The following is a 23,463-nucleotide window of genomic DNA, read 5'->3' on the forward strand; positions in this document are numbered from 1 at the left end:
CCCGTGCATTTTAAAGGGGGCCGGGATTTTTATTTTCCGTGCCCAAATTCCGAAAACATCGCATATGCTAAAATACATGGGGTAAAAATCCGCGGACCAAATTCCCGAGGTGTGAGGCTATCTTTAATGCTACGTTTAGACAAGGCAAGTGAATTGAGCAAGTCGTTTGAATCGAACGCGAACTGAACGTGTAAACACCTTAATTCAATTCACTTGAACGAAAAGAAAGTTGAACATGTTCAACTTTTGGCAAGTCAATTGAATTCAACTGAGTTGTTCAATTCACTTGCCCTGTCAAAACGTAGCATAAGGCAATATATTGAAATTCATACCGATTCCTTGTGGCAAATTTTTATATAAGGCGTTTGATTGAAAATCATACGTCCAGTTTCCTCAGTGTATACCATCATTAGGGCTCTATCCAGTTTTCCGCGAGCGGTAATGGCCGCCAGCTTGCTGCGGGTTGGTCTCTGATTTGACATTTCTGGAGGTCAACTGTACCCACCGTTCGAGCATTTTGATCAATGTGGTATATAAAAAGGCTTGAATTCACTTAATCAGCACCTTCTTTTATGCCACATTGGTCAGAATGCTCGGAGCGATGGGTGCAGTTGACCTCCAGAAATGTCAATTCAGAGACTAACCCGCAGGCAAGCTGGCAGCCATTACCGCTCGCGGAAAACTGGATAGAGCCCTAATGATGGTATACACTGAGGAAACTGGACGTATGATTTTCAATCAAACGCCTTATATAAAAATTTGATACTTTTATGCCCAGGGAAGTCGAAACAATTTCCAATCCGAAAATTGTATAGACTGGCACCGGGAATCGAACCCAGCCACCCTCAGCATGGTCTTGCTTTGTAGCCGCGCGTCTTACCGCACGGCTAAGGAGGGCCCCTAATGTAGCCCTAATGAAATAAATAAATAAAACCCTAACTGAAATAAATAACTAAAACTTCGGAAGAAAGTATCAATCCGGAAATCCTGAATCCAAATTTATACTCAATACTGATAAAAATAAATATCATAAATCAAGACAAAATTTTCAAAACAACTTATCTGCTTTTGTAAACAAAGGTTCAAACGACGATTTGACGAGTATAATATGATAAATAGCTCTCCCCCGCAAACAAACACCATGAACAGGTAGCGGAATCCTTCATACCTATTGATCACGCAGCACAATTTCTCACGATTGAATTAATAATATGTATTATTGATTTCAAAAATTCATCTATTATTGAATTAAAAAGTTTTGATTGTTGTGTTAACAATATTTACTGATTAAAACAACAATAATAATTGAATTTCAACAATATTTATTGTTGTTTCTTACTTGCTTGAATATGATTAATCGTGTATATTTCTACGTGTATTTTCTCCTTTTGTGTTCATGTGTCAACCATTAAATTTAAAAAATGGATTTTTTCCATCCTAAAGATAACATTTTGGTTTTAGAAGATTATCGTGTCTGGTTGTGCTACTCAGGTAAGTTCAAATATTTGAAACACATTGCCATTGAAAATCAAATCTCGGGTACTTATTCAAAAGGACGTATGTGATTTTGTAAACAAAGATTCAAACGTCGATTTGTCCAATCTGATGGCACTCCCACGCAAACCAACACCACCAACAGGTAGCCGAAGCCTCCCCTATCTGTCTATGGTGATGGTTTGCGTGGGAGGGCTATCAGACCGGACAAATCGACGTTTCAATCTTTGTTTACAAAATCACATACGTCCTTTTGAATAAGTACCCGAGAAATGTGGATTTTTCTTGAACTTTTTCAGAATAAAACGGTTCTAGTGGCCGGATTGAAAAATGAAGGAAGCTACATTGCGAAGCGTTGCTGAGAATAACTTTATGTTTTCCAATAAACATATGGCGAAAATGTGCTGGTGAATAAAGATGTAATTTTTACCTTGAAAGCTAAATCATAAATAGGTTCATAACAATATCTTATTTTCAGGATTGTCTTCATTGATACAATTGTACATCCTACAGATCATCAGCAGCATCAACAGATTTGCCACAATTGAAAAATTTGAATATGACCATTTGATTTAAAAATAAATAATTTACTTAACATTCATTCGGTTTGTTTATTTTTCTTCTAAATTGAAAAAAATAAAAGCTAGATATAAATGATTTTTATTTCAACAATATTATATTGTTGAATCTATCGTATCCATATATTGAATCAACAATGCAGTTAAAATTATTTTAACAATAATATTGTTGATTCAACAATAGCGAAAGATTGAACTCTAAATATTTTGATTGTAGAAACAACAGCAGGGGCATGGGCAGCAGGGACTATGTCCAAGGGCTTAACGATCCCTCCCCAGGCCATCTGCGAGTTGTGGGGCTTGCCTAGGATGTGGTGGGGTTTGACAGTGGGCCCTGTTAAACCTCTATAAAAAGCTGCATGTATCCGCAAGTAGGCCCCACCAAAGCGACCGTGTGCCGCTCAAAGCGCACAAGCCCAAGTCCTGGTGTTAGGTAGGACGCTAAACAGCCCTGACACGACGGCCCTCCGACGAGACAGGAGGTTTGCGCTGGCCCAATAAGCCGCCTAGAAAACCATTCATTACGAACAATATAAGAGATAATGCGACTCGATATAATCGGCAAAGACCTAGGCGACGAATACAGGATCACGATTGGAAGCTTGGAACATGGAATTGCAAGTCGCTAGGTTTCGCAGGTTGCGACAGGATGATCTACGATGAATTACATCCCCGCAACTTCGACGTCGTGGCGCTGCAGGAGATTTGCTGGACAGGACAGAAAGTGTGGAAAAGCGGGCATCGAGCGGCTACCTTCTACCAAAGCTGTGGCACCACCAACGAGCTGGGAACCGGCTTCATAGTGCTGGGTAAGATGCGCCAACGCGTGATTGGGTGGCAGCCAATCAACGCAAGGATGTGCAAGCTGAGGATTAAAGGCCGTTTCTTCAACTATAGCATCATCAACGTGCACTGCCCACACGAAGGGAGACCCGACGACGAGAAAGAAGCGTTCTACGCACAGCTGGAGCAGACATACGATAGATGCCCACTGCGGGACGTCAAAATCGTCATCGGTGACATGAACGCACAGGTAGGAAGGGAGGAAATGTATAGACCGGTCATCGGACCGGATAGTCTGCACACCGTATCGAATGACAACGGCCAACGATACATAAACTTCGCAGCCTCCCGCGGAATGGTAGTCCGAAGCACCTTCTTTCCCCGCAAAAATATCCACAAGGCCACATGGAGATCACCTAACCAAGAAACGGAAAACCAAATCGACCACGTTCTAATCGACGGTAAATTCTTCTCCGACATCACGAACGTCCGCACTTACCGCAGTGCGAATATTGAATCCGACCACTACCTCGTTGCAGTATGCCTGCGCTCAAAACTCTCGACGGTGTACAACACGCGTCGAAGTCGGACGCCGCGGCTTAACATGGGGCGGCTACAAGATGGTAGACTAGCCCAAGAATACGCGCAGCAGCTGGAAGTGGCACTTCCAACGGAAGAGCAGCTAGGTGCAGCGTCTCTTGAAGATGGCTGGAGAGATATTCGATCCGCCATTGGTAGCACCGCAACCGCTGCACTTGGCACGGTGCCCCGGATCAGAGAAACGACTGGTATGACGGCGAATGTGAGCAGTTAGTGGAAGAGAAGAATGCAGCATGGGCGAGATTGCTGCAACACCGCACGAGGGCGAACGAGGCACGATATAAACAGGCGCGGAACAGACAAAACTCGATTTTCCGGAGGAAAAAGCGCCAGCAGGAAGATCGAGACCGTGAAGAAACGGAGCAACTGTACCGCGCTAATAACACACGAAAGTTCTATGAGAAGTTAAACCGTTCACGTAAGGGCCACGTGCCACAGCCTGATATGTGTAAGGACATAAACGGGAACCTTCTTACGAACGAGCGTGAGGTGATCCAAAGGTGGCGGCAGCACTACGAAGAACACCTGAATGGCGATGTGGCAGACGAAGATGGCGGTATGGTGATGGACCTGGGAGAACGCGCGCAGGACATAATTCTACCGGCTCCGGATCTCCAGGAAATCCAGGAGGAGATTGGCCGGCTGAAGAACAACAAAGCCCTGGGGTTGACCAACTACCAGGAGAGCTATTTAAACACGGTGGTGAGGCACTGGCTAGAGCGCTGCACTGGGTCATTACCAAGATTTGGGAGGAGGAAGTTTTGCCGCAGGAGTGGATGGAAGGTGTCGTGTCCCATCTACAAAAGGGCGATAAGCTGGATTGTAGCAACTACCGCGCAATCACATTGCTGAACGCCGCCTACAAGGTACTCTCCCAAATTTTATGCCGTCGACTAGCACCAACTGCAAGGGAGTTCGTGGGGCAGTACCAGGCGGGTTTTATGGGCGAACGCTCCACCACGGACCAGGTGTTCGCCATTCGCCAAGTACTGCAGAAATGCCGCGAATACAACGTGCCCACACATCATCTATTCATCGACTTCAAAGCCGCATATGATACAATCGATCGGGACCAGCTATGGCAGCTAATGCACGAACACGGTTTTCCGGATAAACTGACACGGTTGATCAAAGCGACGATGGATCGGGTGATGTGCGTAGTTCGAGTTTCAGGGGCATTCTCGAGTCCCTTCGAAACCCGCAGAGGGTTACGGCAAGGTGATGGTCTTTCGTGTTTGCTATTCAACATCGCTTTGGAAGGGGTAATACGAAGAGCAGGGATTAACACGAGTGGTACAATTTTCAATAAGTCCGTCCAGCTATTTGGTTTCGCCGACGACATAGATATTATGGCACGTAACTTTGAGAAGATGGAGGAAGCCTACATCAGACTGAAGAGGAAGCTAAGCGGATCGGACTATTCATCAACACGTCGAAGACGAAGTACATGATAGGAAGAGGTTCAAGAGAAGACAATGTGAGCCACCCACCGCGAGTTTGCATCGGTGGTGACGAAATCGAGGTGGTAGAAGAATTTGTGTACTTGGGCTCACTGGTGACTGCCGAAAATGACACCAGCAGAGAAATTCGGAGACGCATAGTGGCTGGAAATCGTACGTACTTTGGACTCCGCAAGACGCTCCGATCGAATAGAGTTCGCCGCCGTACCAAACTGACAATCTACAAAACGCTAATTAGACCGGTAGTCCTCTACGGACACGAGACCTGGACGATGCTCGTGGAGGACCAACGCGCACTTGGAGTTTTCGAAAGGAAAGTGCTGCGTACCATCTATGGTGGGGTGCAGATGGCGGACGGTACGTGGAGGAGGCGAATGAACCACGAATTGCATCAGCTGTTGGGAGAACCATCCATCGTTCACACCGCGAAAATCGGACGACTGCGATGGGCCGGGCACGTAGCCAGAATGTCGGACAGTAACCCGGTGAAAATGGTTCTCGACAACGATCCGACGGGCACAAGAAGGCGAGGTGCGCAGCGGGCAAGGTGGATCGATCAGGTGGAAGATGACTTGCGGACCCTCCGTAGACTGCGTGGTTGGCGACGTGTAGCCATGGACCGAGCCGAATGGAGAAGACTCTTATATACCGCACAGGCCACTTCGGCCTTAGTCTGATTAAATAAATAATAGAAACAACAATATTCTGGATTACCTCAAGCGGTAAATATTATTAGCCCTGATCTAGCAATATTTATTGTTGAAGTTGACCCGAAATATTGTTGTTTCTACATTATACATTTCTGTGCGTGATGGTATTGGTTTGCCTGGGAGAGCTATCAGATTCGTCAAATCGTCATTTGAATCTTTGTTTACAAAAGCAGATAAGTCGTGTTGAAAATTTTGTCTTGAAATATCTTTCAATATTCTGCGGATTATTCGCCATTTTAGCTCATTAGAGGAATAAAATGATGAAAATATTGATTATAAAAATATTGGCATTATTCTGGCCGGCCAACGGTCTATTTTGTCTTACGGCGTCCATTCCCTCGCATGCAACATTATTATGTAGCACCCCAGTGGGAGTGAACGAAATGACACACATGCAGCTACATCGCACGCTGCCCCTTCGAACCTATCAGTGGAAACGAGAGAGCAGTATCATCGCCTGATTCCTGTTTCGTGGTGCGAAAGTGATTACGCAGCGTTGCCAAAATGACAAACTCTATGGCCACTCATCATTTTTATTGAAATGTTTTTAAGAACCTTTAAGAATAGCTTCGCTTGCAAGCATGTAGGAAAAATACATGATACTTTGCAGGTTTTATTTATCACTATAAAAATTTTAAAAATGGTATTACCGTAATATTATCCGCATTATTTACAGATAAAATATAAATTTTCTTCATATTTTCATAAAAATAGTCTGGCATTCCTGGTGTCTGTTGGCCGTGCTGCGGTGGATGATGCGAAGGCGAGCTGTCAAACTGGAAATATGAAAATCATTTACGAGTGCAAATTCTGACCCAAAACTAGAGAAGGAAATTGCGTTCTAAATCGACCCCAACAACGATTGTTTCGCCACAAAAGGTAAGTCGGGATGGCCCTTGATGCAGGGCGATAAAATTTGTAAAGTGCAAAATCAAACAGCATGTGACTTCTGATTGCAGAGCATTATTCCTTCGGAGCGCAAAAAGCCAGCCAGATTCCAAGAGTCGCGCAGTCATGAAGATCACCATCAAAACATTGAAGCAGGAGGCGTTCCACATCGAGGTGGACGTCGAAAAGGACACGGTCCGGACGCTCAAGGAGAAATTCTTCCACGAGAGCAAACAGGACTATCCGGTCGAGCGGCAGCGGCTGATCTACCTGGGCAAAATAATGGAAGACGAGCAGCCGCTTAGTCACTACAACCTGGACGACAAGAAGTTTGTTGTGGTTATGAACAAGAAGCCCACGACGGCCCCGGCGGAACCAGCTGCCGCTAGCAGTACCGCCGCGACCGCAACGGCAGAGAAGAGCACGACAAAGAGCAGTGAGAGTGGGTCGCCCCAGACGGCGGCTGCTGCTGCTGCAGCAGGTAGCTCCGCCACGAGTGCCACCGCAAAGGCACCCGAGGAGAAGCCCAAGCCGGCGGAAAAGACGGAGGAGGCGAAACCGAAGGAGGACAAAAAGCCAGAGGAACCGCCCAAGGATGACATCGAAGTTAAGATTCAGAGGATAACGGGTGAGTTTTAGGTTAACTTGGGACAAGACGGGACATGTTTAGCAATTGAAGGCAATTAGCGATAAGAAAATGTTTAACAGATACCTACTTGAGATGCAGTTTTCAACATTGTTATTTCATAAGAGGAAAAGCCGTAAATGTAAATATTTATTTTTCCGCCGATTTCAGGAATACTAGGGCCGGATCACGGTATTTTTTTCTTCCATTCGGTAGAAGGCGCAGAGCTTTACTGTCTCCACTCGCATATCAGTCCCAAACCGTTTTTTTTTTTGCATACTGAGATAAAAGCCATTGAAATTTCAAATCGCATCTTTCGCAACTTCAAAAAAATCTAACAAATTGAAACATCATCGGATCTTGTTGAAATTTTGCTGAGTTCATCATTCGATTGTTTACCGTGGAACGGTTTAGTTTAATCAAAATATTGTTTTATGGAATCAGGACATGTAAATTCTTAATAGGATGTGGGTACTTTAAATATGGGACGCATGACTAGGAGTTTTTTTTTTCACTCATGGACATACAAACTTGCAATTTTCATGAAGATTTTTTGAAAGTACAATAAAAATGGACACTATTCATTGGGTTAACTCAAAAGTGATGAAAAGTTAAATGGGATTGTTATGCGAGTGGGGCAGTTTAGCTGGTGTTAGTTAACTAAGAACAGCCCTAACTAAAGATGAATTCGCGAGAAAAATCATGATTTATAATTGCATAATAGGCAAAAGGGATATGTGGAAATGGAACATGTCAATCAAAGGGGGCGGGGACCATGATATGTATATAAACAAACTCGATTGTGGATCCGGGGGTGGCCATACTAGGCACACTAGCTAAGCTACATCATTTTGAAATACCTTTTTGCCTTTCTCGTACAACTAAGTTGTACCGAAAGGCTATCATTTCACTCCGAAAACGAACTTTTTATAGAAGCCTTTGAGCCCCATAGTATTATATACCAATCGACTCAGCTCGACGAGCTGAGCACATGTCTGTCTGTCCGTGTGTATGTATGTGTGTGCACAAAAGCTATAAAAAACAACTTTTCGTATAGTAATCCTTAACCGATTTTCTTGCAACAAGTTTCATTCGACAGGGGACAAAGCCTTGTTGATCACTATTGAATTTTATAACGATCGGTCATTGCGTTTAAAAGTTATGAAGAAAATGGTACATCGGACCATATAAACCCCATATAAGGTTGGTGTCTTAACTAAATGCGAGAAAGGCACCACCAACGCTAGGTGGTTTAATCTGGGTTTTTGTAGTAAAAATGAATGTTCAAGCGTGTACGACACATATTGCTGATACTCGTTACTTGTCATCTAGAGCTGCAGAACCACAATTGGTTATGAGGCTCGCTTTAGGGAAGCGACTGAAATAAATTTCAGTCCTTAAGGGGTTTATTACTAGCACTCAATCCCTAAGAATCAAAATTTACTATGATAATATCAAAATGGTAGGAAACCAACGATCAGATATAAGGTCTGTGAGCGTTATCTGTGTTCGAAACACTCGATTTCACGATCAAAATTGAATAACTTTTAAATCTTTTAATTTAAAGGTTTGATCTCCTCTAAGAAGTTTTCAGGCGTGAAAAGTCGCATCTTTTGAAATAAGTGTAGTTATTAATCCTTTTAGAAGTGAGTTGAAAATTTTCGTTCAACAGCTTTAAATCTCCTAGTAGACCGGAAACATGATCGCTGACTTCCAACAGGAAGCGGAAATGCCGCTTGGAATAAACCTACGACAGATACACCGTAGATGAGTCATCAATCCTTCAATGTGTCTTTTGAGAAAGGCGGAGGAGAAACTGTCTGGCCCTGGATTGAAGGACGATTTTTAGCTTTGATGAGGTTCTGACTATTACCATTTCATCAGAATTTTCTTTCAGAATTGGCAAGAAGCAGCTGTTACTCCTTTGAACGTCATTAACGATGGCAGTTCAGACTTCTTTCGCTGTTCCTTCACATATTTCCAAAACTGTTTAGGTTGTGATCGAAACTTACGCTGAATATTCCGTTGATAGAGATGAATGTTCGCCCTTAGAGTATGCATCGTTCAGAACCTGTCCGAGTGTGGCAAGGTAAGTGCCTGTGCCTTAGCCTGATCTGAAGGCGTGTGGCCTTCGGTCGGTTAGCTTCTAAATGTTCGATAAGCCGCCTGTTTACCATTCGTTCCATAAGTTTAGCGCAGCAGCTAGTGAGAACAATAGGACGATAATTTTTGACATTATTAGCTAGACCTCCGTTTTTTGGTATGGGTACCACAAAACCGTGTCTCCACGTGTCTGGAATGGTGCCTTCCATCCACTCTTTGTTAATTGTATCCAGCAAACATCTTTTACCTCTGGTCGATAGGTTTTTAAGCTTCGGGTATTCAACTTCATCGGGACCAGCTGACTTCCCGGATGCTTTGTGAAGCGCAAATTCTAGTTCACTCATTGTGAAAGGTATGTAGAAATCTTGGCCCGATCCTGGTGGAACCACAAAGTTCGCGAGAGCTTTTTCAGGTGAAGGATGCTTTTGTAAGAACATGGTGGAATATAATGGTCTGCCAGTGCGTTTGCAATCACGTTTGGGTCTCTCGTTGTTGCTCCATTTGTCTTGATTGCCATACCCTTTAAGCGTCTTTTTCCAAGAATCCTGTTAATACGGCTCCATAGTTCTGTCGCAGATTGATGTTCATTAATGCCGTTGAGAAAGTCTGTCCACGTCTTATCCTTTGCGTCCCTTATCGTTTGTCGGCAATCGTTTCGGGCTAGGCAGTATGCCTGTTTCGCCGCTTCTCTCCCAGAGTGGTCGATTGGTAATTTCTTGATTGCTCTAAGGCAGCGGTTCTCAACCTGGGGTACATGTACCCCTGGGGGTACCTTCGCTGCACCTAGGGGGTACCTCGGACAAAAACGGGTAATGGCGGACGCATTACAATTCCAATCAAAACTCATTGAATTTTTTTTGATAATTGTGTATTTTTTATTTCAAAAATTTATATTGTACGTAATATGCAATGCTATCAAAAAATCCCAATTGAATCCTGCCTTCTACAAGCAGCACAATGTATGGATGGCTGCGAAACAAAAGATCAAAGGAACAAAACGTCGAATGAAAAAAAAAAAAAAAAATTTTTCGCTAAAGCTCGTTTGCTTCGTAGAAATAGGATTAGAAGCATCCTTCTACGCTTCTCGGAAGTTTTCTTCCAAGCAGCTCAAAGGCTTCCTTTCAAGAGATTCGGAAGCCTCCATTCAAGAGAATCGGAAGCCTCCTTTCATGATCCTTTCAAGAGGCTCAGAAGCCTCCCTCCAAGAGGCTCGGAAGCATCCTTTCAAGAGGCCGGGAAGCCTTCTTTCAAGAGGCTCGGAAGCCTCCTTTCAAGAATCTCAAAAGCCTTCTTTTCTAGACTCTCAAAAGACTCCTTTCAAGAGGCTTGGAATCCTGCTTTCAAGATCCTTTCAAGAGGCTCAGAAGCCTCCTTTCAAGAGGCTCAGAAGCCTCCTTTCAAGAGGCTCAAAAGCCTCCTTCCAAGAGGCCCCGAAGCCACTTTCCAGAGGCTAAAAAAACAGCTTTCAAGAGGCTCAAAAGCCTACTTTGAAGAGGCTCAAAAGCCTACTTTCAAGAGGCTCTGAAGCCTTTTTCCAAGAGGCTCGGAAGGCTACTTTCGAGAGGTTGCCTCCTTTCAAGAAGCTCGTAAGTCTAAGCAGGCTCGGAGACCTGCTTTTAAGAAGCTCCGAAATCTACTTTCAAGTGGTTTGGAAGCCTCCTTTCAAGAGGCTCGGAAGCCTCGCTTCAAGAAGCTTGGAATTCTTCTTTCAAGTGGCTTGGAAGCATACAATCAAGAGGCTCAGAAGCGCCCTTTTAAGATGCAAAGGAAGCCGCCTTTTAAGTGGTTCGAAAACCGCCTTGAAGAGGCTCGGAAGCCTATCTACAAGAGATTCAGAAGCCTTCAATCAAGAGGTGCGGAAACCTACTTTAAAAGGATTCAAAAACTGAAAGGAGCTTCCCTTCGAAAGGCTCAGAATTATTTTTTCAAGAGGATTGGAAGCCTGCTTTCGAGAGGCTCAGCTAAAAAAAAGGTAAAAGGAGCTTTTCTTCAAAGGGCTCGGAATTATTTTTTCAAGAGGATTGAAAGCCTTCTCTCGAGGGGGTGGGGGTACATCAATTAATGCAAAATGCAAAAGTTCGAAGGGGTACCTCTCAAGAAAAAGGTTGAGAACCGCTGCTCTAAGGGCTTTTCTACGCGTTTTCACTGCTATTTTGGTTGCTTTCGACCAGCAGTAAAGAGCACGGCGGCCAGGCATACAACTTGTTCTACAGTGACCTGCATAATAAAAAGCCCACTTGCCGTTGTTTATACAAAATGGTCAACTTTGGAGATCTAGATCTCGATTGCGTGTGAATCAATTTTGGTGAAAATTTGACCAGAGCTCAGATATAACTTGAATTACCACACCTATGTTTCGACCATATTGATTCATAGGGTAAAAAATTATTGCGGAATACCAAAACGATTTTTTTGGAAAAAAAAATTATTTTATAATATCTTGAAAACTACTACTCTTAGTGTACAAGTATATTCCGCAAACTTTTTTGTATTGCCAAAATACGCGTTTTTGGTAAATAAGTCATCAGCCTATAGAATTTAAGATATATAAAAATAGAATTTAAGATATATAAAATCAACCTATAGAATTTAAGATATATAAAAAAAAAAATTTTGTCAAAAAATTCATTTTGGTATTACCGCAATATTTGTTTACCCTATGAATCAATATGGTCGAAACTTAGGTGTGGTAAAATTAAAGTTATATCAGAGCTCTAGTCAAAATTTCATCAAAATTGGTTCACACGCAATGCAGATCTAGATCTCAAAATTTGACCATTTTGTAGGAAAAACGGCGAGTGGGCTATTTATTATGCCGGTCACTGTAGGTATTGTAGATGACGCAGCTTCAATAAAACATTTCGGTGAGCTCATTTACCGAGCTAGGTGGGGTGTTTTCAATCGTGCAGTCAAGAGTGTTTTGGAAAACCTCCCAATTGGCTTGCTCATATAACCATAGAGATATTTCCGGAGGTTTCAAGTGTACGGTAATGAATGGGGATGTGGTTACTCCCCAAGGGGTCTGTACCGGCTGACCAAAACAGTCGATTAAGTAATGTGGGAGAAGTGAAAATAATGTCGATCGCAGTTTCCACTTGTCTGTAGTGTTGGCAAGTAAGTCTTAGAAAAATAGATAAATAAATAAAGTTAAACAGAATATTCCGATATGTATTAGAGAAATAATAAACATAAAATTATTATTTTCAACTTGAAATTATAAATGGAAAATCGACTAATTATTTCATAGCGCCCATTGCTATTTGGTAAACATAATTGAATGACGAGACGTCATACGTCATGCAAATCCGAATGATTGATTCGTCAGCCATGCATCACTAGTGCTACATGTTCATGATAGGCATAGTTGTGGGTGCATACACTGAGAAGGCTTCAGTTATACAACGGATGTGTAGAAACGCATCGACCTGGGCATCCCGCAGCCAGGGCCTACAGGAGTAGGCCCGAGAGGAGTTCCCAGTGACAGTAGTAGACAGTGAGTAAGCGAGTGGCACCGCCCTCTGCTGGTTGAAATGTCACTGGAGGAAGCAGATTTCCAACGTCAATTCAAGTAGAGAGCAGTGCTCTTACTTGAATTGTCGTTCGGTGGAGAAAGCATCAGCTCAGATGGCGATTAACGGGTACACCGCTCTCTGCTAATCGGAGCGAGGATGCTTCGATCGCGACATTGTCCTCTGTTGAATGTAGGAGATCCATCGTTAAGAAAGGTAAGTCCACAAGAACTTACCAATTCAGCTACTAGAGAGCCAGGATCATTGGAGCGTGGGCTTCCCCATGATGTCCATCACAGTCGCCAAACACGATTAATGGTTCTGGGGTCGATTTTATCACTGTCTTTAATCGGTTTTATAGGTTTGATACTTTACCATTCGGTAGGTAGAAAGATGCGACTGTTACAGGAAAAGGCCAAGTTAATCGAACTGCAACAATTGGAAGGTCTGTATCCAGCTGGATTTCTGTGAAAGTGAGCTCTGATGAGATGCCTAAACCAACTGAGTGATATTGATTCTCCCTATGTTTTGCTATCCAGCTGTAGGATTTTCCTAGGGCAATGTTCATTGCAGATGCTGTCACTTTGTGGATTTCTTGAAGAGCCAAAACGGTAGGCCACGAATTATATACCTGCATTTCCAGCTCCAGTAGGTTGTTAAGAAACCCATTCAAGTTCCATTGTAGAGCGAAGGCATGCTGATTACGATTATCTGTTTTGCGTGGGATTGGGGTGTGCCGTTGATTGTTTGCGGATTTCAACCAAGCTTCGCCAAGCACAGGCCTCGTTACGAAATCAGCAGCTGGCACATATGAAGGAGTTTCAGGAATAATGAGGGTACAGCCTTTCCTGGAGCCAGTGGCGTCGCGTAACCTCACTTTTTACCTGTGCACTGACCCAAAAAATAAAAATTTCGATATTTTGACAGCCCAAATGGAAAATAAAATTATCAGAGTCGTTTAAACTAATCAACATCTAGTTATTCTATGCATTTCCGCACACCAATTCCTTAAATTTAAGTCCAGTGCACAGGTAGATTGAGGTTAGGGAAACGCCACTGCCTGGAGCCCTATCCGTTGTGTGTCCCGCCATGAAACTCGCAGTAGGCAAGGAAGAAAAAGAGCTTAGGCTTCTTCTGATAAAATTTGATGTAGGGGGAAAGACGGCTTTGGCAGGTTTTGTTCTATTATTGGCAGGGGGATTTTTGTCGACCAAATTTTATGAAATTTGGCCACAATATTCTTTGATATGCAAAGAACGTTTAGGCCAAATTTGAGCCTAGTCAGTCATAAAAAACCCCCCTGCCAATAATAGAACAAAATCTGCCAAAGCCGTCATTCCCCCTACCTGATCTGATGGGTTCTAATTGTTTGTCACGTGCACGGAGAAGGGCATCGTAAACGGCTGCATTAGTGGCTTCGGCTTCCGTGAGAGGTGGCCGTGCTATTATATTACTTACGTATTTTGGCAACGGTAGGTTTAAGGCAGCTACGTATTGGATTTTTCCGAAGGATCATATTATTTCCCTCGTTGTTTTTAGGGGTATTATGTGCCCCGATTTTCATCTGCAGTAGCGCTGAAGATGGGGGTTCAGATGCAGCGGAACCATTATTTCTAGAGTGCTTTGAGAATAGGTCGTATGTGCAAAAGAGAGCCTCTCTTCGGTTACATTCTCTTTCGATTATTACAAAGCTATACACAAATTTATGTTGGATTTTTTGGCAGATATCTAAAGATAATAACTTTGTCTAGCGTGCTAAAGTGAAAATGTAGCAGAAAATGCTAAACTTGCCGATCTATTGGCGAAAGAGAGCGTGAACAAAGAGAATCTCTATTTTGCACATACGACCTATTCTCAAAGCAATCTAGATTTATGATTCCCGCGTCGTCTTCCGGGTAATGGGCCAAACACAATTGGTACGTTTGCGTGCGTTTTGACAGTTTTCCCATGGGAAAACTGTCAAAACGCACGCAAACGTACCAATTGTGTTTGGCCCATAAGGTGTTGTTATGGTCCTGGGATGAGTAGTGAGTATACAGGTTTGCTCAGTTGACTTCGTTATCATCGATGTGTTTGACATAGTCGAAGGTGATTGTTAATTGTAGGGTTTGCATTTCTTATTGTACAGTTTATTAGGAGACTGAGCATATCTGGTTTTATTTCTTTTTATTGTTCCCTTTAGCATTGGCCTTTCGAGGTTTGTTGCTTCGCTTGGCTTCTGGAGGGAAAGTAGGGGGGATTCACCACCGGAAGAGAAATCCGCGTGTTTTTTTTTTGTGGGCTCGACATGTGGGTTTCAGCTAACTCCATTGTGTGGTTAGAATGGTGTGTTTTTATACTGGTGTCTGTGCAGTATCCGTCTAGGGTAAACTCGTTTTTTGTTGATCTTTTTTTTTTGTATTTTTCTTGATCAATAATGGTTTTTTCGAAGTGACTGCTTTATTTTTCCCGATATTGGTGCTGTTGTTTATCCACGTGCTCGGTAATTGTTGGATTCGCGATTGTAGGGAGTGGCAATGCATGACACTTCGGAGTTTTGCGTATGAGGAATGCCGGACTGCTGAGTTTCTTCGACCACAACTAGAGAGACGTCAGATTCAACTTCCGTCATATTTCCAACGTGTTTTATTGTTTGAAGTTCCGCGATGATTCTGTCTTTTTCAACTAGAGCAAACTGCATTTTTCCTACTGTACGGGAGAATGCGGCCACTTGGCTCACGAGGTCCTCAATGGTGCCGTGTTTTTGAGTCTTTTCCATTCGATCCTCGACTTTATTGAAGGTGGAGTTGTTGTTTATTCCATGCTGGATTTCGTACTCCCCATTGGCCTGTGGGTATGTGATACCCAGGTCCACGCGTAGGTGCTGAATTTCCACTTCTTTAGCATATACAGGACATTTTCGATTGGAGACACCGTGGTCACCGGATTTGCAATAAGGGCTGTTTGTACAAGTTCTCTCGGGGCGAGAGGCGGCGGATAACGGGGTTTCTGTGTTGGAGGCGGACGAGTTATCTCCAAGTTGCTGTTGATTTTCGTCTTCATAGATTTTGCTACATTTACCGCACACACGCGTTGGAGTAGTACATCGCTTTCCCGTGTGCCCGTATTCCCAGCAACGAAAACATTGCATAGGGGAAGGGTAAAAATTGCGCGTTCGACATCTTGTCCAACCAAAATCGATATGCGGGGTAATTACAGTTCCATTTATGGTGAGGATTATGGTAGTTGTGTTCTCGAAACTTCCATCGAGTTGACGGCACTGGATACGTCGCAGATCCATTACCCCTTGAGATAGCAGTTGTTTCTTCAGGTACTGGTCGTCTAAGCCAATCGAGTCATAATTGGATACGACGCACTTCGATTGATTTAGAATTGGGTGTGCCACTATTGAAATTTGGGTGCCGTCTGCGAGTTTGTTTAGCTTGAACAGTTTGTTGAACTGCTTTTGATTTCTGACTTTTAAAACATACGAGGAGCCGCGATTTTCTTTGTAAGCACCTTCGATTTGGCCCCCGCAACCTTTCTCAACAGATGCACGTAGCAAGAAAGGATCTTGCGGTAAACTGCCGTTTATTGCTTCCATTTTCAGGAACTGTAGTTGTCCTGCAGTCCCGTCCTTGTCCATGTACCATGGGAGACGAGTACGCAGTACTCACCATTCTTCTGGTTTGTTGCACCACCACCACCGCCGGGGCCTGGTGCACCTAAGTGCTTGCCGTTTACCAGTAGCATGTAACTGTATCAATCCATTGCTCTTCGTCGATGTTTTCTTTTTATCATTGTAGCGAATTGCGGTAGTTTGCCGAAGATTTAATGGTTTGGCGTGATAAAGCGTGATTGTATCTTGCACCAGACGCAACAATCACGGTTGTAACTGTTGAGTTATTAAAGAAGCTATGATTCTCAGCGCGTGATATTTGTAAAAAAAAAATATTTATTTTCAAATCGAAATAATGATATTTGCATCTATGATTGTACTGCAATCGAATTAAAAAGGCGATACATTAAATATGTAAGGGATCCCCAAAGTAATTTTGCTGTGAGAACATGAGAAAATAGAAGCCGTTTTTCCCTCCCAACATCCACTTTGCTCAATATTTTAGAATTTTTCAAAATATATTGTGATGATTATTTATACATTTAAAATAGCATAAATGTAAATGATTCCAATTTTTTTTAGATTTTGTTAGATTCGTTATATTTTGATAACTTTTGAATTTGAAGACGAGCCCGACGGTCCTGCATTATAAGCAGGAGGTTGAGCGTTCAATCCCAGGTTCGTTGTAACTGAATTTTCATAATTTTTGTTTCGTTTTCTACCAAAACGATCCGTACTGATGTTCCTTTCGTACTAAAAATTCCAAAAACTTCCATGGCACCTATAGCAAATCTGCTTTTTTCTTAAGTAGGTGTTCAACTAATCCAGTGATCGTAATTTTCATACATTCTCACGAGAAGAAAATGTTCATTCACGCAGACTTTTGCCTAGAAATCATTTTTCGAGAAAGAAAAACAGGTCTTATGAGTGATAGATAACCATGTTTCGCTCACTTCCAGTGGCGCAAACATTTGATTTGGTCGCAGGACTACTCATAGTTTTGAGTTTGAGTTTTGACTGATATATAGTAAAATTTCAATGGGATAAAAAAAAGGGCAAAAGTTAGCGTGCACGATTTTCGTTTCTCTTTTGAGTTCGTTATGAGAGAGTGGTGAGTAAAAGATCCGCCACAAATTACGAAAAAGAAATTCTCCCTCGACCCAAAAATGTTAAATTTCGTCTCATCAAAATTGCAACTGAAACTGAAAGTCACTATTTGGTCACTTTTTCTGCAACTGAAAGTCACTATTTTCATCAGCTTTGGTCACTAAAGTCACTATTTTGAGCGGCATTTGTCGCTACCAGCCCTGTTCTTTCATATTACGCAATAGCTCGGGATATTGCTTTCTTGTTGATAATGCCTTCTTTTAAACTTTAAAGCACACGTTTGTTCGGAGCATCATACCTTTTTTAAATTACACGGTTGCTCGGGAGAATGCAAACGCCAAACACTTTTCGACCGTCTTTTCTAATGCTTTGCCATCTCAAACTGACATCGCAAGAGCAGCGAGAGATGTACCTAACAATGTCATCAGCATGGATGTTTTTACCGTTGAAACTGATATGGTTGTCTCGGCGATAAATAGGATAAAATCGTCCTTTTCAGCAGGCCCTAGTGTTATACCATCAGCGGTTCTGAAAAAGTGTTCCGATATCTTGGCTATCCCGCTGTGCATGATTTTCAACTTATCACTCCGTCAGCAAAAGTTTCCTACTCAATGGAAGTGCTCTACCATGTTTCCGGTGTACAAGAAAGGAGACAAATGCGACGTGAGAAACTACCGAGGCATTACTTCTCTTGGCGTGGAATCAAAAGTGTTCGAGTCACTGATCTACGAAAAACTGTTTGCCTCATGCAAAAACTACATCAGTTCGTATCAACATGGCTTCTTTCCGGGTCGATCCGTAGAAACGAATCTAGTCAGTTTTACATCATATTGTATGGATAATATGCGTAAAAAGCTCCAAGTCGATGCCGTGTATACTGATCTACAAGCAGCATTTGATAAAGTGAATCACGACATACTGCTTGCAAAAATGGGATGCTCTACAACATTCTGCAACTGGCTTCGAGCATATCTAGTGCAACGTGAAGTGACCGTCATCATTGGAGATCACTCATCCCACTGTTTTTCGAACGGCTCCGGAGTCCCCCAAGGAAGCACGCTGGGTCCATTGTTGTTTTCGCTCTTCGTGAATGACCTAACTTTTATCCTGCAGCGTGGAGGCCTGCTGTTGATGTTTGCAGACGATCTCAAATTATACATTGTTATTCGAAATCTGGCGGACTGCCAAGAATTGCAGAAGCTCCTGGATTTATTCAAATGTTGGTGTGAGCGTAATATGATGGTCCAGGCTGTTTCAAAGTGTTACGTAATAAGCTTTCATCGCACTGCCGAAACCGTGGTTTTCGATTATAGTATCGCAGGAACAACTTTACAACGTGTTAAAGATCTAGGCGTCGTGTTGGATGACAGGCTAACTTTCAGACGCCATTTTTCAACTACGATCGACAAAGCGAATCGCCAGCTTGGTTTTATTTTTAAAATCTCAAATGAATTCCGCGATCCTTTATGCTACCAAGCCTTATACTGCTCATTGGTACGCTCTCAACTCGAATTTGCTTCTGCTGTCTGGAATCCATATCAAGCTGTTTGGACTGCTCGGTTCGAAGCTGTGCAACGCAAGTTCGTACGATATGCCCTGCGCCATCTCCCATGGACGGACCCGCTGAATTTACCACCGTATGCTGATCGCTGTAGTCTGCTGGGGCTAGATGCTCTTGATAAGCGGAGAAACGTGGCGCAAGCCGTTTTCATCGCCAAACTTCTGTTATCCGGGTACGACGTGCCAGATTTGTTGGAAAAAATTCCATTGTATGCACCCTCACGATCCCTTCGACCTTTGAGATTTGCTCTTCGAAGAAAGGCATAACACTAATTATGCTGCCAATAGCTGCTTTGTCGCTATGATCCGCCATTTTAACGAGGTGTCGGACCAATTCGACTTCAACATCAGTTCATCCGCGTTTCGTCAACGGCTAAACAGATATTTTATCAACTGACCTTTAGTTTTAAGTTTTCATGTAGACGACACAGTCAGATGAAATAAGCAAAATAAATAAATAAATAAATAATGCCTTCTTCTAAAGCACACGTTTGTTCGGAGCAATGCAAAAGGGGAGATTATGTCTTCTTTTAATATACGCGATTGCTCAGGATAATGCAAAAGATATGATGATGCCTTCTTTGAAAGCATGCGCCTTTTATTGTCAATATCAACAAGTCTATGTTGAAGTCTAGCTTTAAGTTGCGTAAAGAATATGATTATTGAAAATAAGATCATTTTCATTGTGTATGCCAAATGACCATTACGCCAAACGGGGTAGCCCCGCTTTTGCAGGAGGGGACTGATATAACGGCTAACGAATCGTTCTTTTAGTGTGCATACTTGCCTGCGTGGGGAGTTTGGAAACCCCTTTCCCTTACATCGTATAAAGGACGGGAACGACTGCAAAACTCTGGCGGGATTGGCTCGACTGTAACGAGATGGTCTGGAGTTTCCAAGAGGCTTGCAGACATGCTTCCCGAAATAGAGAAAATGTTCGGTGATCGTTTTGAGCTACGGGCGAAAACGGCATCAGGACGTACTCATTTTGATGGCATGTTCGCTCCAAAAACAAACATATTTTAGAAGGCTCCGAGATCTGTAGTATTATATGAACCGGTGCCAGCGTGGTAGGGTAAGACGGTATAATATGCCCCCCTAAGGCAACTCCTTGATAACTTTTTACTTTTAAACGCAATTTATGCAAACTTTGTGTTATTTGCTAGTCCAGGAAGTCGCAAATGTATTGCACGTGAGTAGTCATATAAAAATATTACAGATAACACGTAATAAAGCTTTTCTGAAAAGTCATGAAAAATGGATTTCAATAAGCGCCTGCGCAAAACGCCCCACGTTAACCATAAACGTGTCATAGCCCTTCATTAGTATTTTATCTATCCCATAATAAAAAGGTTTCAAATCCCTATGCACTTGACATTTAAAAACCAACATAAGTCCATTTTTTGTTTTTTACATTTTTTTTTTGTTTTTTTCGTCCCAGTGGACTGATGTTCATACTTGAAAACTAGCAAATCATAGCCGACTATGATTGAATAATGTTGATCACAATATGGGAGCCGTATGGGAGAATTGCCCTCTAGCGTTCTAATACTTCTGCTTCTATTGGTGGATTTTTGATCTTTCGTGCCAGAATTTATACTTTGGTAACACATGGGTAAAATCCGGGAACAAAATTTCCGATGGGCAAGATTGGTTCTAAATGTAAATTATGCTAAGCTAGATCGGGATAATGAATTTATTAATTACCTAAATGTGCGATTTTTATTAATTGTGCTCCTTGCGTTTTTATCCCCACACAGAGATGGGCTACTCGATAGAGGAAGCCCGCATCGCGCTGGAGATCTGTGACAACAATCCGGATCGTGCCGTAGAATATCTGCTTTCGGAGATAGCCACCAGCTCGATGGGTGGAGGCGGAGGTGGTGGCGGCAACGACGGTGGCAGCGGTGCCGTCTCCGGTGGCGCAACCCAGGAAAGCAGACTGGCCTTCCTGCGGGAGCACCCGACCTTTCTCGAAATGAAACGCTTGCTGCAGGAAGATCCCAGCCTGTTGCCTCATCTGTTGCAGAAAATCCAATCCAGCAATCCGGATCTGATGCGCATCATCTCCGAGAACCAGGTAGAATTTCTAACGCTGATCAACGAGGGCACAGAAGAACCGACCGGTCGGATGGGGGTCCCACGGGAACTGGAAACAACAGCCGCCGCCATGGTGGATAGCTTGACCCAATCCGATATGGATGCGATCGATCGACTGAAGGCGCTGGGATTTCCAGAGCATTTGGTTATTCAGGCGTATATTGCATGCGAGCGGAACGAATATCAAGCAGCGGATTTTCTTGTCTCGCAGACCATGGACGATGACGACTAAGCGAAATATCCCCTTTCCTCCTCTCTCCTCTGAAAATGCGATTGAAAGTAAGTTTGACTGGAATTTATTTTATTACAAAAAATACCCACGATCCATCATGTTTCCATCGTCCATTCTTATCCCGGTTTCCCCATATTCCTGTTTATAAACCCAGCCATGGGTTTCTTACTAATTAAGAACACACAATAGTTGCTTGCCTTTGTGATGGTAAAGAGATATTACCTTTGTTTCATTACGCCCTGCAATGCCCACAGTCACAGTTTCGCGTTTGACAGCTTTTGGTACTTTCTATTGTTTTCTAGATTCAGTTTTGATGATGATGATGGTGGTTAAGTAAACGATTAGCTCTACTACTAAAAATGGCATAATGAAACAAGTAATTGTAGAACAACTAAAATTTAAATGAATACCTAAACGTTTATTGAATGAAATACAAACCAGAACAAAAAAACTATCCATTCTTGAAATTTTTCCCCAAATAAAATTTAAGGACTATTGTACTTCTTCGCTTTCGGTTTGAGTGGTTGTCCGCGCGTTTCGACTCGCCAGTAGTGAACGATATCACGGCAGCAGGGATTTCTTGAAGCTGATTTACTGTTGGCGTTTATTTATTTCTTAATAGACACATTGTTATTCCTTCGTGATGAATTTTTACCAGTCTCTAAAAACTAAGAGGTTAGTTCAACTTTTTCGATCGCCATTGTGAATTTTATCCTGGGCAGTAAATCCCATTTAGTTCTCCCATTTGAGAACTTCCGTCCGAAAGGTAGGTCCCATCCATTCCATACACCAGAACCAGCAACCTCCACATTTTTACGGATCTTCCAGCGACAGCCTCAGTTAACACGGTGATATCCTAGAACAACTTAAGTCCGATATGTTTCATGAGCTAACACCTGAGGCATTCCACGGGGGCATGTCAGTCGATCCTGAGCGACCATTTCGAAAATATTTGAAACTCTGCACAGTTTTTCAATTTCATTTAAATCGTCATTTTTCGATATCAAATCTTCATATTGAGTCACGACTAACTTTTCAAAAGGGTGTATGTGAAAATGGTTCAAAAATATTTAAAAAGCTGCACAGCAAAACGGAATGTTCGATTGTTATGATTTTTTCAGCAAAGTTAGACAACTAAATGGTGATTCTTAAGAAAATGTGCACAGTAAAAAAAAAATTTTTTTTGCCTTTAAAAATATCATTTTTGTCACAAAAACTCAAATATCTCTAAACGCTATCTTTTTTCGAACGTATTTTTTTTAGGGAAAACGGTCCATTATATTAGCTATCTACCATAAAAATGTGGTGATGGTAAACTAATAAATAAAAAAGTTATGACATTTCAAACATTTCACAATTTTTACATCTAGTAAAAAAAATTTTTTTTCTGTGTAAGTTATTTCGAGAATTGCAGTTTGATGCAGATTTTATTGTTAAGGGACGTGATTAAAACAAGATGTTTTCATGATATTTTGATTTAATTATTCATAGCATCTATAAGAAACTTAGACACGATCCAGTGTTGTGATCAAAAGTATTGATAGTGTCATAATTTTCATTGCACGTGACTGGCGAAAAATTCTTTTAATAGTGTTGAAACCTGTTGATAATAACGTTGATAGAAACATATCAGAAATGTTATTTTTAAGACAAAAGCTGCAAAATCAAAGATTTATATACACGTGTACGCCTACACTGAACCTGCCACACATATCCCTCTTAGAGACTAGACTTTATGACCGGGAGCAAACGGGTATCCTCAACAACAACAAATGCGTGATAGGTACATACCATGACAATGCTCACGAAAAAGCAAAAAATTACTACTACTAAGGTTGTTAAAGATCTTATAGTATTTTTTTCTTCAGTCAAGCAAATGACACCAAACTAGTCAGTAAAAACTTAAAAGTGATTTTGTTTATTGAAATATTACGAACAACATGAGTAGCCGCTTTCTCAACTGTTGTAGGCCGTTTGATGGAAAAAAGTGTTCAAAAGAGTTACGGAATCTCACCGAAAGCACCATAGATAAACTGAAAGCGACTGGTTATGCTCCAATGTCCACATTGAATACAAATTTACGCATTTGCACGTCCTGCCGTCTAAACGTTGACAA

At 42.2% G+C, this 23,463-nt stretch overlaps 1 protein-coding gene across 1 annotated transcript; it reads left to right on the top strand.

Moving 5' to 3' along the window:
• Window positions 1-6,345: 6,345 nt before the first annotated feature.
• Window positions 6,346-21,847, top strand: LOC134206977 (UV excision repair protein RAD23 homolog B). The gene is made up of 3 exons (XM_062682718.1): window positions 6,346-6,504; window positions 6,585-7,141; window positions 20,776-21,847. Exons 2-3 carry the CDS (start codon window positions 6,640-6,642, stop codon window positions 21,345-21,347), a joined length of 1,074 nt encoding a protein of 357 aa, XP_062538702.1. The 5' UTR covers window positions 6,346-6,504; window positions 6,585-6,639; the 3' UTR covers window positions 21,348-21,847.
• The last annotated feature ends 1,616 nt before the right edge of the window (window positions 21,848-23,463 follow it).

This window comes from Armigeres subalbatus, chromosome 1 (genome assembly GCF_024139115.2).
Source record: "Armigeres subalbatus isolate Guangzhou_Male chromosome 1, GZ_Asu_2, whole genome shotgun sequence".
NCBI lineage: Eukaryota > Metazoa > Arthropoda > Insecta > Diptera > Culicidae > Armigeres > Armigeres subalbatus.